This window comes from Pseudoliparis swirei, chromosome 7 (assembly GCF_029220125.1).
Source record: "Pseudoliparis swirei isolate HS2019 ecotype Mariana Trench chromosome 7, NWPU_hadal_v1, whole genome shotgun sequence".
In the NCBI taxonomy this organism is placed as follows: Eukaryota; Metazoa; Chordata; class Actinopteri; order Perciformes; family Liparidae; genus Pseudoliparis; species Pseudoliparis swirei.
In genome coordinates this window covers 26849055-26862670 of record NC_079394.1, presented here as the reverse complement: position 1 = coordinate 26862670, position 13616 = coordinate 26849055, and the positions used below count along the sequence as shown (strand labels likewise).

Below are 13616 nucleotides of genomic sequence, written 5' to 3'. Positions count from 1 at the left end.
CTGATGTTGTGCAGCATGTACATGAAGAAGTTAGTGTTGGTGAGGTGATAGAAGATGGATTTGTAAAGGAGTGGAAGGAGGAGGGGACAGGGGGATCAAGGAGGTTGGAAAAGATAGAGAAGAGTTTTTGGGGTTAGAGAAGGAAGACTGAATTTGGCTGCAGAGATAGAGGAAGAGAAGGAGTCGTGTCTTAAAAGGACAAAGAGAATCAAGAGATGAAGACAGGGAAGAGAGAGTTAGGATGCATGAGTGAGAAGCAGTCAGTTGAGGAGAGCAGATAGGACAGAGGAGGCAAGAGAGGAGGCAGGTGCAGAGTCTGTAGATATGGGTGGATGAAGAAGTGGTCAGAGACATGGAGAGGAGTCACAGTGAGGTTAGAGGTAGAGCAGTTTCTTGTGAAAATGTAGTCAAGGTGGTTGAGGGACTGAGTGAGAGGTTAAAGGAAGACAATAAGAGTAAGAGATCACATGACTTCTCTGTCTGGATGTTAAAGTCACCCAGAAGGATGGAAATCTCCCAAAGAACCAGGGAGAACAACAATGTGAAGTTGGACTAGGGACAGAAACACCATGTGGGTGAGATGAGTAATCCAGGTCTCAGTGAGACTGCTCCACAGCAAAGCCAGAGATGAAGTTTGGCTGACTGACAGTTCAGAGGCCTCCTGTGACCAGGTGCTGGGTGTGAGCGGGTAGGAAGGATAACAGAGGTTCCGCACATGAATGAGATGAGCCTATCCTATAGTAACTTAGAGATACGCACAGGTATGGAAAAGACACACATATTCAAAAAATGGGGAAATACTCAGCCACCCCCGAAGACTCCACGCGTGTATTTTAAATTTTGCAGTTTTTGATACCTTTCCTGTTTGTCTACATTGTCATAAGAGTATTTCCAATTATAATAAGCATACCCCTAACAATCTTTAGTCCTGTCATGGCTCGGGATGGGTATGGTTTTTTTCTTTCTTTCCCGATTCCGCTGCTAAACCGGAACTTAAAAAAAAAAGAAGAAGCACCAAACGACGATTGCCAATGACGACATTAAAAACCTCTTCGGCCATATTCCCTGTAAAAGCCGTTCTCGTGGCCGCACTGACCAAAAAAAGGATATCAGACCGTCGCGCTCGTAGCGAGCTACGAGCTAGTTTAAACATGGTTATAATGACTAATTTATTATTTGTTGGCCGACTTTTATGAATGCAAGACTTGCAAACAACGTCACGGTACTAATCCGAGTTGAGGCTGCTCTCGTCATCGCCGGTCTCCACGTTTTCAGCCTGACCGCTGTTGTGCTCGGCACAGAGTTCAATGATAGGCTATCGGAACCAGCCGACAGGGCGGAGTCACCAGAGAAGTTCAAAAGAATTATTCTGTTCATTTTCAATCGGCTCAAGTACCGAAAGCAAGCGCCGAAAAGCGCGTTTCGGGCCGGTCGGCCAAACTGCCGCCGGTTTTCGGCACCCGACCCTCGTCGTGTCACGAGACACTCGCAGCCGGGCTATTTAAGCTCTGCTCCAATGATTCAAACTTAACGATGCTCAGCAGCATACATTTGAATCGGGGATTTCTAATTGAACTCCATTTGCAACACGCTCAAATGGACTGTATCCAATCTCTCACTCACACACACACACACACACACACGGACATAAGGGGGAGGAAGAAGAACAGCGTGTAATGCGTTTCATAGCATGTTGCCCTGCTTTTCTAAAGAGGTGAGCTTTTACCACAGACATTGTGGGCCAGAACACTGAAAATTTCCAATTTTATGTTCAGCCTTCACAGGTCACCCTCCTCCAACTGTTGATGCCGTGAGGACGACAGACACGCACTCTTCGCTCGCAGCCCGTCCGCTTTCAGATCCTATAACCACTCGCATTGATTTGAATGGCATGCACGAAGCAGCTAGCACTAGTCGGCCATAAGAAAATAATAACCCGACAAGCGCCGGGCTGGATCGAATTAGAATTGACGGACATGTTTAAATGTGTGGCTGCAAATTCGAGGCTTTTCTTTCGTAAATTGGGGGCAGAGGTGCTCCGCGACGTATTTTAAACTCCCAGCATATCGGGAGTGAAATGTTGCCGACTGAAAGGAACAACTGTTTAAAATTCACCTGGGGCCGTTTCCATTCTCTTCAAAGTCAAAAGGAAACTGCTTGCAATATTTATCCGGCTTAACTATATATATAACACGACTTTCAATAAACTCGCATTCATGTGCGTAAGCATTAAATCCACATCCTAACGCCTGTGTTTTCATTTTAAACGTCGCTACATTGACGCCCGGCGTCCACAGTGCTCGGGCCTTTTCGACGCCTTCAAATGAAGAAGTTTAAGTTGTGTTTTAGTCTGGATGGGCTGAAAGGATGACGCAGACGCCGAGTACGCGTCTTGTGGGTCACACGGTCCCTGATTCGTCACACCCCCATCACATGACCAATGTATGCAAGTACACGAGCCTCGACCCTTCAAAAAAAAACGCGCCGCGTGGCGTTTAAAATGCGCGTTTCAGACGCGCCGTACCAGAGGGAATTGATGGTTTTGCGGGCTACACGTTTTTGAGAGGCGCGTCTGGTGTGATCGAGCCTTTAGAAGATACGCTTTAGCTCCTGAGGAATAACGAGAACCTTCAAATGTCCTGATTGTCCCCGATAAACCTGGAGTGACGGATTACTATCGTTGCAACAACACAAACGAAGGCGCCAACAAGTTAATTCAGTCAAGGAACAACTCGATGGATTATTAGGCTGTGGAAATAGACATGAAGGACCTTCCATCATCTATTATTATCTATAACGACGCAAACAGCATAAATGCTGCTGCGCAGTACGACACTGACGTCCAGCCACCTGCAGAGCTCCTCGTCTTGGAGATAATGTCGATGCGTCAGAGAATGAGAGAAAGATAAACCAAGACCCTAAACAACCTTGAAGCGGCGTCATCTATCTTTGTCGGCGGCTGTAAATAAAACCACTCTTTCTAACATGAGAAAAATACATGCATTCATTTCTTTGCGTGAGTTCGAATTGCGGAGCACATCGGATAAGTCGCTTCCCGCCGGCGCTCCCAGTAAATGGGTCTCGCAATAGCAGCAGAGACGTTAATCATTTCCGAAACGGCACGAAAGCATCTCATCTGGACGGAGATTGTTCCTGTTTGTATAAATCAGTTTTTACAGCCGAAGCGTCGTAGTGGGGGATGTACCTCCAATTGGATTGGAGAAGTACGCGTTTTCTCACACGTCCGTGGAGAAAATGAGAATAGCGGGCAATCGTGCACAGACGTATGCTGACCAGATGGATCCCCTATTGCCGTGGCTTTCACCTGATGGCAATATTAACCACCGGAGCAATAACGCTCGTCAGAAAATATCTGTGCGCTCTGTTTTCACTGGCTGGGTATGTATCAGTCATGCGCTGATTCTTCAATTTATTTGCCAGACTTCATGCTCAGTGAGCTTCACGCAGCATGGCCCGGGGTCAACCAAGCCAAGCACCTGAGCCGACAGCACCTTTGATGCATCAATGCCCGTGCCCACACATACTAGCCCTTTGTGTCGGCTCTTCCCCTTCCTCTCCTTGCTGCTCATTCCCATTGACATGGTAAACCCCAATTCCCTTCCAGGGCTTTGGAAGAATGACTCAAATAATTCATCAATGACTGCAGCGCCCCCTCCTAGGCCTGGGTGTTGGGGGGGGGGGATGCGAGCCAGCATATGTCAGAGTTCTCCGATTCAGGAAGCCAGAGCTCTGTGATGCTTCTTATCTGGAAGAATCACCTCAGTTGCTACTATTAAAAAAAAAATTTTAAAAAATAGAGCGAGAGACTCGAGCGTCGAGGTTCCGCGTGAAGCGTTCGTGATTTTTATTTTCACGCTCGAATGTGAGACAATCAAATAAAACTACGTTTCGAGGTGGAACAGCACACTTTAGCATATGTGAGTGATCAGTGCAACTTTTTTTTTATGGGATCATAAAGGTTTTTCAACCATTACCCAATTGATTGTCTTTTGTTTTTGTTTACCTTTTTGTTTAAAAAAGAATGATTCCTACCAAAAGCCATTGGCGTAATGGTGAGAAATATACAACCGGAACAATCTGGACATGTGTCCTCTAATAAGAGTTGATGGATGGCATAGATAACCATTTTCTGGAGATGGCCATATGTTTTATTTGACAGACTAATTCATCACAGGGATGTTTGCTTCAGCTGTTGCTCTCTGTTGTCATGGTGCTCTTGATGACCATTTGGTTTTTTTGGGACAGATGCCCGTCTCTCTCTCTCTCTTCAGTCGCGCATCTATCTTCCTCTTTCATTTACACATGCAGCGTTTTAAAAATTGAATTGAGTACTGAGTCTGTGTTGTCTCTTCGTCATCAGTGTGATCCAGGACAAGTTCTGCGGCATCATCAACATCACCGTCGAGGCCCTGCACGATGTGATGACGGAAGATACCGAAACGGCCACCTTCAAAGAGTAAGTGTGCATGTTTCTTCCCGACTGACCGTGAAGAAAACAAGAAGAAGAAAAACTGCCCATAAACACTTCTACCTTCCATATTCCAGAGTTGTTTGCATGGCACAAACAAACCTCTAAAGAAAGATTTTAAATCTGTGATTTCAAAGAAGCCCTGCTCATAAAGCATGGCCGTGCCCTCAGGGAGACTGAGTATCAGTGTTGAGCAGCACACAAAACCGTTTTCATCACTTTTGGGATTTGGGCTTGTTGACGCCCTGGAGACACACTTCAGCCCTCCCCCAGCGCGGTGGACAATATGTGAGCACATCAGTGAGTGTAAAACGATTGAAGTGTCCTTAGCCTCAACCCGCGCAGAGTAACTGGTTTCACTATTATAACAGGGTTCGTACGGTCATGGAAAACCTGGAAAAGTCATGGAATTTTAAAATGGACATTTCTAGGCCTGGAAAAGTCATGGAAAAAACTTAAATCATAATAGTTTTGGAAAAGTCATGGACGTGTGTTATAATCACATGTTCATTTACGCCGAGTTTGAAATAATTAATACGTTTTTTAAAGAAAGATGCTCAAAATATAAGCCGGCGTACGCTCTCAATACGCACAATTTTCAAAAATGTTCATGTTTATACCGAGATTTCAGTTTGGTCATGGAAATTTGGTTAAAAGTCATGGAAAAGTCCTGGAAATCCATCGGTCAAAAATGTGTAAGAACCCTGTTATTTAAAATTAAGGAAACAAATTTATGAACTTGGAGATTTGTATTTGTCATTCTGATGTGGCTGGGTGGTTCTGTGCTGTGTAGGTTCTGTTCCTGCCTGTATTTAGGAATTAAGTTAAGTTTCAAGTAAACACACTTTCCTCTTATTCTTCTGTTGCATAAGTGGTTTTGAATTGTTCCTGTCATCTGGAATAACAATGAAAGTCATTGTTGCCATAGATAAATTCAGTACGCCAGTGAAAATCCGTCACTTGTCTCCTGTAAAAGGAGTTAGCGGTTTGAATGTCTTTGGTGCTGACCTGCGCTGCACGGGTTCTAATTACAAAAGAATAGGAAAAGAAAACATTGTACTGTCAGTTCAACAACATTTTAACTGCAAACATTTAAAAAAATGTGCCATATTTAGCGATAACTGCAATCACAGATTGTTTTTGTACGCCACCCCGAGGGCGGCGGCAACGAGTCGTGAACACAACATTTACATGTCGTCACCTTTTTAAGTTTATGTGGCGATCCTGATGGTAAATCGTTTTTTTAATTAGTTTGAGTTTTGGGCGAATTTAGTTAGCATTTCTGATCACGAGTTATGAAAAGCCACATGTCAAAGTCACTAGACGTGACATTCGAGACCCCGCCGCCGTACCTCTCCGCACACAAAGGATCGAGTACAAAAAAAACGGCCCGAGGAAATAAAAGACTTTGCCGACTTTGGGCTGAGCACAAAGGTTTTGCTTGTAATTCCTTCTGCATGCTGATGAACCAATATGAATAGCAGGCTGGGCGATGCACTCGAGTGCCAGAGGGTTTAGCTTTATATATGTGTGTGTGCATGCACGCCCACGTGCACATGCTGCCTGTTGTGAAACTGTCTCCTACTGTGCAGGTCTATACGTGTTTTATTAATATCGAGTCGAATTTCATTGTGTTTGCAGCTGCATGCTGATGAGCCATTTTGAGGAGCCCAAGCTGAGCGAGGATGAGGAGCCACCAACGGAGCAGGACAAGAGGAAGAAACTGGTAAGTCAAACACACACAAGCAAACAAGTGTACACACACAGTGAATATCTCATTTAGACTTTTTGTTCCTATTCTGATTTGATATTTCACACAAATAGCTTCGACGACGTTGTGTTATTGACCATGATGTCCCCGTCCTCTGCTAGTCCTCGCCCCTTGTGGTATATTTTATTCTACACTGGCGCCCAGAATACAGAATAAAATAATTCAACCAAAATAAACCCCATGATTTAAGCCCAGAGAGGTAAGCCCAGAGAGAGGACGTCTCTCCGCATAAACTTGTTAGTCAGCTTCAATGGCCGCTATACATCTTTTCATGCAGTGCATCACATAATCACTTTTAAGTGCAGCCCCTGGATGCACGCACGTGTCATAACTATGGAGGACTTAAAATGACTTAAGTATAAATAAATAAATGCATGAATAAATACAAGAATAAATAAATAAATGTATGAATAAATAAATAAATGTATAAATAAATAAATGCTTAAATAAATGTATAAATAAATAAATACAAGAATAAATGTATGAATACAGAAATGATGTCCTGTTGATTTATAACTTATATTTATTAATTTCTGTATTTATTTATTTATACATTTATTTAAGCATTTATTTATTTATACATTTATTTATTTATTCCTATATTTATTCATGCATTTATTTATTTATACTTAAGTCATTTTGAGTCCTCCATACATAACAGCTTGCAGTACACTTCGAGTCACTTGAGGTATGCGCGTCCGAGTACCTATATATGGCCCCTAGGTGGGGGATGTATAGATGTATACCAATTAAACGGCACAATGACGCATGTATGCATGAGCACGCTTTCTGTGTGAGGCGCCATTCCTCTGTTGAAGCTCCATCTCACATTGTGAAAAATATGTGCGTTTGTTTAAGATGGCGGTGTGTGTGTCTCCTCCAAATGAGCGCCCGAGCAAAATCTGAATTGTATACAAATTAAATTTCATCGGTGTTTGAATGAAAAAAAAACATCTGTATTTATTCTCTAGTGTGACTTTGGGTGACTTTTTCCTGTGTGTGTGTTTGCTGGGCGGTATCCCAGTGCACTTATCACCTCAGTCCAGACCCTGACTTTCTGCTTCAGGGAATAGTGGAAGGAGACTTAAAGTCGCGCCTCGCTCTGCCTCTTCGTGGACATGGGTGTGTGTGTGTGTGTGTGTGTGTGTGTGTGTGTGTGTGTGTGTGTGTTCGCCGACGTGCATGAACGCATGTGTGAGTGTGCCCACGTGAGACCGTTTGAGTTCTAGTTTCCATTTGAGGAGAAAGTTAATGAGGAATATGACCCATGGCGGGGTTTTTAACACATTTTTACCTTTTTCTGTGGTTTCTGTCCTTGGCCGGTGTGTGTGCGCGTCTGTGCAGCGGCGTTTGTGTGTACGTGCAAGTATGAACGAGCTTGCGAGAGACGGGGGATATTGTTTGCACATAATACGTGGTAAAGTCGATGCATCACGTAGGTGAATCTATCGAGGCAACAATGTAAACGCCCGAGAGGAATGAGTTGTGCTTCTGTCCTCGTATTCCATGCAGAGTCACCTCCACGTCGCTTGATTACATTCCAAGTGGACTTGCAACTCTTGTAAAAGCCAACTTTCATCAGAAGGTCTCCCGTGTGTACGGGTCAGGTGTCGGGCTCTGCTGCATCGGCCGGGGGGCCTGGCTATGAACTGGAGCTTGGGACGTGAAATGTCACCCGTCTGGGAATGAAGCGTCTTGAGTGAGTAAAGCAAAGCAATACCGAATGGATCTCGTCGGGCTCACCTTTATACACATCACCGGTCTTGGAACCAAAGTCCTGGATATACACTTGACTTCCATCCTTGTCTCGCATGCTGAGCTTCAAAGTTACTCCTCGTCCTTAAAAAAACGCCGTTGATGGAGATGGAGTCGTTGGAACGGAAATGAAGGCAATGCCGGACCTTAAGGGCACATTGTTATCAATTATTCTTGAAAGTGACACTGTTTGCCTTTTTGTGTAGATAATGGATCTGTTTTCAGCCCGGAACCATTATCTCGCGAGTGAGCGCGATATGAGAAGGAAGCGAGATGGCTCACTTCTAAAATCAAATCAAAAGTCTTCAGTTGCTCGTCTGAAATGGTGTTCGACTTGCCCCTGGCATGCCTGACTGCTGAGCCCTGTCGGAGACCTGTCAGTGGTGGAAGGTGGCAAAGATGGATCAAATCTAAATAAACTATGTCCATATAGAACACCTCATCAATCCTTGCTCCCTTCCTTCCACTTTCTGGTACATCCTATCCTTCCTTGTCCTTTTCACTCATCTGTCCATATCTGACTTCCTTATTTACTATTTGTGTAGCCTCCCCTTGTCAAGCAGCTTTCATCAGTCTCTCTGCCCGCAGGTATGTGTGTGTCATTGCGCTGGTTCGTCTTGTCGTATTCGATCTGGCTGCTTCCTTGCGGGCACCTGCGATGTTCCATCAAAGATGAGTCGAGTGAAAACAGGGGGAAGGGGCTAATTGCTCTCGGCTGCAAACTCGATGGGGTGTTTTTGCTGTAATATAATGCTGGCGCATTATTTATGATTTTATTTAATCATTAATACCTTTGTGGGAATCGGACTTTAAGGTGGGGCAGACAGTGGTTGCGCGTGATGTGCAATCGGTGCCCTCGATCCAATTGTCCCTTTAGCGGGAAACACACAGAGTCCAGGTGACCCTTAGAAGTCCAATTATTAGGAGTGTAGGACTCATTCTATTACCATTCGTACGCGACACATCCCATAAGCTCCTCGCACCATAAAGTCCTGTATTGTCCAGATTGAAATGTTCCCCCTGATAATTGAAATTCAAGTGAAACCTCTAAATCAAATAGAAGGCTTATCAACACGGACATGTCGAGGGCGAGGTTTCCTTTTGGTTGCTCAGAGGTGACACTTACCTGCTGGAGGAGGGGGGGGGTGACTGAGTTCCCTGTGGCGTCGGTGTGTTCTTCTTCCAGCACTCGTCAAACACTGATGTGTGATAGCGTTCATTTGTCAGTAAGTACCACTGTGGACACCGTGTCTAATGAAAATCACGACTCATTCATTTTATTTTTTTAACGTGACGACACAATGTTGTTCATACAGTATTCTGAAGACTTTAAAATGCGTACAATAATTTAATATCTTGAGTAATAGTTTAATTTAAATAATTACATTTGGTGTTTGTTAGTATGTCTTTGTTATTCAGACACTGAATGACATGTTTGTTATTTGTCGACTCTATAGTTGGTGTGTTAAGCTGCTCTGAGTATGAAACATTCAATAATCAATTTTTTTTAGAAGTTTTCTTGAAGAATATCTGAGCTATTTTGACTCTCCCCTAAATTCGTAAAAAATAACTAAAGTCTGACTCGATTCTTAAAAAAAACTCTGGCTCAAAAGTCTTCTCATTATGTCATTTTTCTTTTTTAAACAGGAAGACGTAGTACATCTGTGCGTTATAGGAAGATACTCGGATGGGAATAGCACGACCTGGTCTTTCATTGCCCTTTTAAAAGAAAAATCACACATTCCCCGCGACCCTCTTGATCCATCGTCTCTGCTCACCGCTGCAGCCGTCTTCTGATTTCTCCCCCGAGTTTGACTTTCCGTGTTTTCTGGGCGCGAAGCGGGAGTTTGTTTTCGCTCTATCTTGTCTGGGGCCCCTCGCTCTGATCCGAGTGTTCCAGGCAACTAGACCAGGCTAACCGACGCTGTGTTTTGGCCTCGGTACATGAAGCCTCATTGGATTCTTGTGCTTCATCTATAAGGCTAGCGCCATCAAACAAGAAGAGGGGTAGGCGACATCAAAGACTTCCTCCTCTGGGTACTAATGACATGGGCTCCGTCTGTTGTGCTGAACAACACGTCGCATGCAGCGTTGTGTGCAGTTGGAGGGCGGCAATGGCGAACAGGAAAATGGAAGACAACCGTGCCCTATTTCTCACACAATTGTGCAGGTTGAACCGGGATATAATGAGGGGGAGGGACGCTGAACCTGATGCAGGGAATAGTAATCGAGGCCAAAGGTGGTATTGTGTCTTGAATCCTGGCAAAATGCAGGGTGTTGTGCTGCTCTGTCGAGGTGTGTACCCCTCGCCACACACTTGAAGGCAAGTCTGAACTGATTGAATGGGGAGATTTGAATCGAGCGGTTATCAATGGGTCTCTCACACTTTAACTGGTATCTACTGTAGCGCTGCAGGTACGTATACATTATTCTATTCACCCTGTGGGGGGGTCATTTGTAAATGACGTGGTTGTCAAGTTTCCATCGATAGACTTGTCTTATATACAACCCCCGTCCTATTTGTGGAAGAGCCTGGAGCTGTAACGTGCCTTCCTCAAGGTCAGCAGTTAAGGAAGGTTATGTTCATCCAAATACCGAGCACATAATTATCCATTCAGCCTGAAGTTCTTAATTTATTTGATGTTGACCCCTAACCCCCTTGAAAAAAATACAAAAGACTTGACATGGAGTTCTTTTCCCAGAAAGTTCCATTTATTATGTAGGGTCACATCTTAGCATATACTGTGTGTATCTATGTATATATATATATATATATATATACATAGATATAGATATATATATTTATTTATATATATATATATATATAGCAGGCTCACTGGTGTAGACCAATAGCATAGCCTCATTTTCAAAGCCTCATTTGGTGTACTCTGTTTATAGTTAAATGTAGTTTGATTTATTTGAACAGAATGCTTGGCTTATTCATTTATAACATGTGGGGATGTGTAACTGCTGATTATTTTTGTTCCAGACAATTAGGCTAGCGCGTTAGTTTTCAGAAAGTCATCTTTCTGCCATTGAATCAGAATCAGCTTTATTTTTATTCCGTGCGTGTGTGCACATACAGTTAATTTGACTCCGTTCATTCTCGTCGTACATGCATGTAATTTACAAATGACAAGATAGTTCCGTGTGGACTTAATGATATACTGAATGAAAGTAAGGGATAAGGTAGGTAGTCCAGATAAAATGAAGAAATTCACTGCATTATGGTACAAGAATAATACTTCACATAAATGCCACAGAGTTAGCTCATGATAGTGGGTCAAAATCAAGTTTAAGAGGGCAAATATCCAACGTTTCTATGAAATACTGCAACATATTGTTATTTTAGATTAAATTTACAGGAATCTGAACACAGTTTTGTTTAGAAACTGAATATGGAGCAAATATCCCCCCTCTTTTAATAAGAGCATCCCATTAAACGTGCGTGCTTTGAAATTTAAGAAGAGAACGATAAAGAATTATACCTATAACAATGTTACCACATGGCTGTTATTGCTCAGAGTGAATAGAAAACATTTCCAGCACTTATCAATTAGTCATGAAATTGTTCCCCCATTTTCATTATTTTGTGTAGATTACCAATGAGTCTGAGTAAGTTCCCCTAAATGACAATTCCATTAAATGTGAATGCTTTGATGATTAAGAAAGGAAATGATAGGAAATGATATCTTAATATTATTACCCAGTGGCTGTCGTTGCTCCGAGTGAACCGGAAAAATGCTTTTTGAAGCTTTGATACAGCACCAATTAATCATTAAATCATTAATCATGTTTTGTCATTTAACAGATTTTCATTATTCCCTTTGAATGAACAATCAAGCTGCCCCGGGGTACTTTTAGAGGTGTATATTCATAGGAAATGAGTTTTTAGTGTGTTATCAATTCACTGCGGGCCACACAAATCTTTGGTAATCAAGGCTTGCCATTCCTGCTTTATTATTCCTCCAGTCTCAAGCAGACATCAGTGTCAGCATAATTTGGTTTTGTTGAATAACAGACCTCTGACAGTGAGAAGATAGAGATTCTCCTTTTGTGCTGCCTGCGGCATACAGAGCTATCAAAATGAGTTTCCGTCTCTGCCGCTCTTGAGCTTTACAGCCATGTGTCCGTGGGAGCACTGGGAGTTGTGGGTTCCTAGATTGTGGCAGGATTGCCAATATGTTGTCGTTTACCTTTTCTTATTTATAACCAACAATCAAGTAGAGCAGGTAAAGGATGCTGGTGTATTACACGGATAGACTGCGGTGGCCCTCAAGCCTCTCTTAAAAAGTTGTGAGGGGGCATTGTGTGGATGTCCACAGGGATGGGAATTATATACAGAATACTGTGCTTACAAAGGCTTTCATGTTCTATTATTTGAATGGAAAATATACACGACCTTTCAAAAGTTTGAATTGCAGAATGAATAGAAAATGTAGTCGAGACACATTGACAAGGTTAGAAATAATGATTTTTATTTGAAATATTTTTTTGTTCTTCAAACTTCAAGCTCAGAGGAAGGCCAGTTTTATAGCATAACTGTTTTCAGCTGTGCTAACATAATTGTGCCAGGGTTTTCTAAACCTCCATTAGTCTTCTAAGGGGATGAGCAAACACAATGTACCATTGGAACACTGGAGATGAGCCTCTGTACACCTGTGTAGACATTTCATTAAAAACTAGACCTGGAATCGTCATTTACCACATTAACAATGTATAGAGTGTATTCCGATTAATTTAATGTTATCTTCACGGAGAAAATAACGTGCTTTTCTTTGAAAAATAAGGTAGGAGTTTTTTTCTTCTTTTCTCAAATTCCCCAAAACTTTTGAACAGTAATATATATTAACACCGAAATTTGAATGAAATCTAGGGATTTCTTTCCTGTTAATTAAATGCACAGACAAAAGTATTGAGTATTAACTCCACGTAACTTGCAGTGCGTTGCTAGTTCCAATCGGGTGAATATCCCGAGGAGTTCAAAATGCAGTCCCAATAGTCCTGTAGAAATACGGCACATCTGTAACTCTGCCCAGAGCCAGCGGTGCTCAGCCGAGTGACACGGAGGACACGGAGAGAGGTGACCGAGGAGCAGAGCAGCCATTCTGGTATTTTAGGTGCAGGGTTGTATTTTCCAACCGTCTCACAGCTAACACCGTTTCTTTTCTCTTCACGGTAACTGAGACACTTGTTCACAGCAGACATGACGCGGAAAAGATCAGGTGCAATTAATAAGATGAACGATGATTAACTGTCCCGGTGAGCTATGGCATGGAGAAAAGCACACACACAATCCCAGGACTTTGGTCGTGCACTCGTTTCCGTGTTTGCCCGTCCACGGCTAATCTCCTGTTCCGCTGCGCCCCGTTCTCCTTTGTAATTATTCCGTGCGTATTGTTTGCACAAGGGCTTCTCGTGGTTTGGCAACGCGTTTTCATCGACTGCTGACTCCTCGCTCCTCTCGACCGCCCGGTAGGCGTCACGAACGATCAACAGCGGCTCGATTTCAGACCCGTCTACGGCCGCTTCGATCGCACGCGACAACGGCGATACCTTGAAGCGGCGCTCGAGACAAACGGCGTCCCAGGTGCGATCATG

General features: G+C 43.2%; 1 protein-coding gene across 1 annotated transcript in view; it reads left to right on the top strand.

The window, feature by feature from the left end:
* Positions 1-13616, top strand: part of ipo11 (importin 11) — a 97919-nt gene that overhangs the window by 71864 nt on the left and 12439 nt on the right. Inside the window, exons 28-29 of the mRNA XM_056418731.1 lie at positions 4382-4477; positions 6131-6215. Of these exons, the coding sequence (XP_056274706.1) occupies positions 4382-4477; positions 6131-6215 (181 nt within the window). The remainder of the gene's footprint in view (positions 1-4381; positions 4478-6130; positions 6216-13616) is intronic.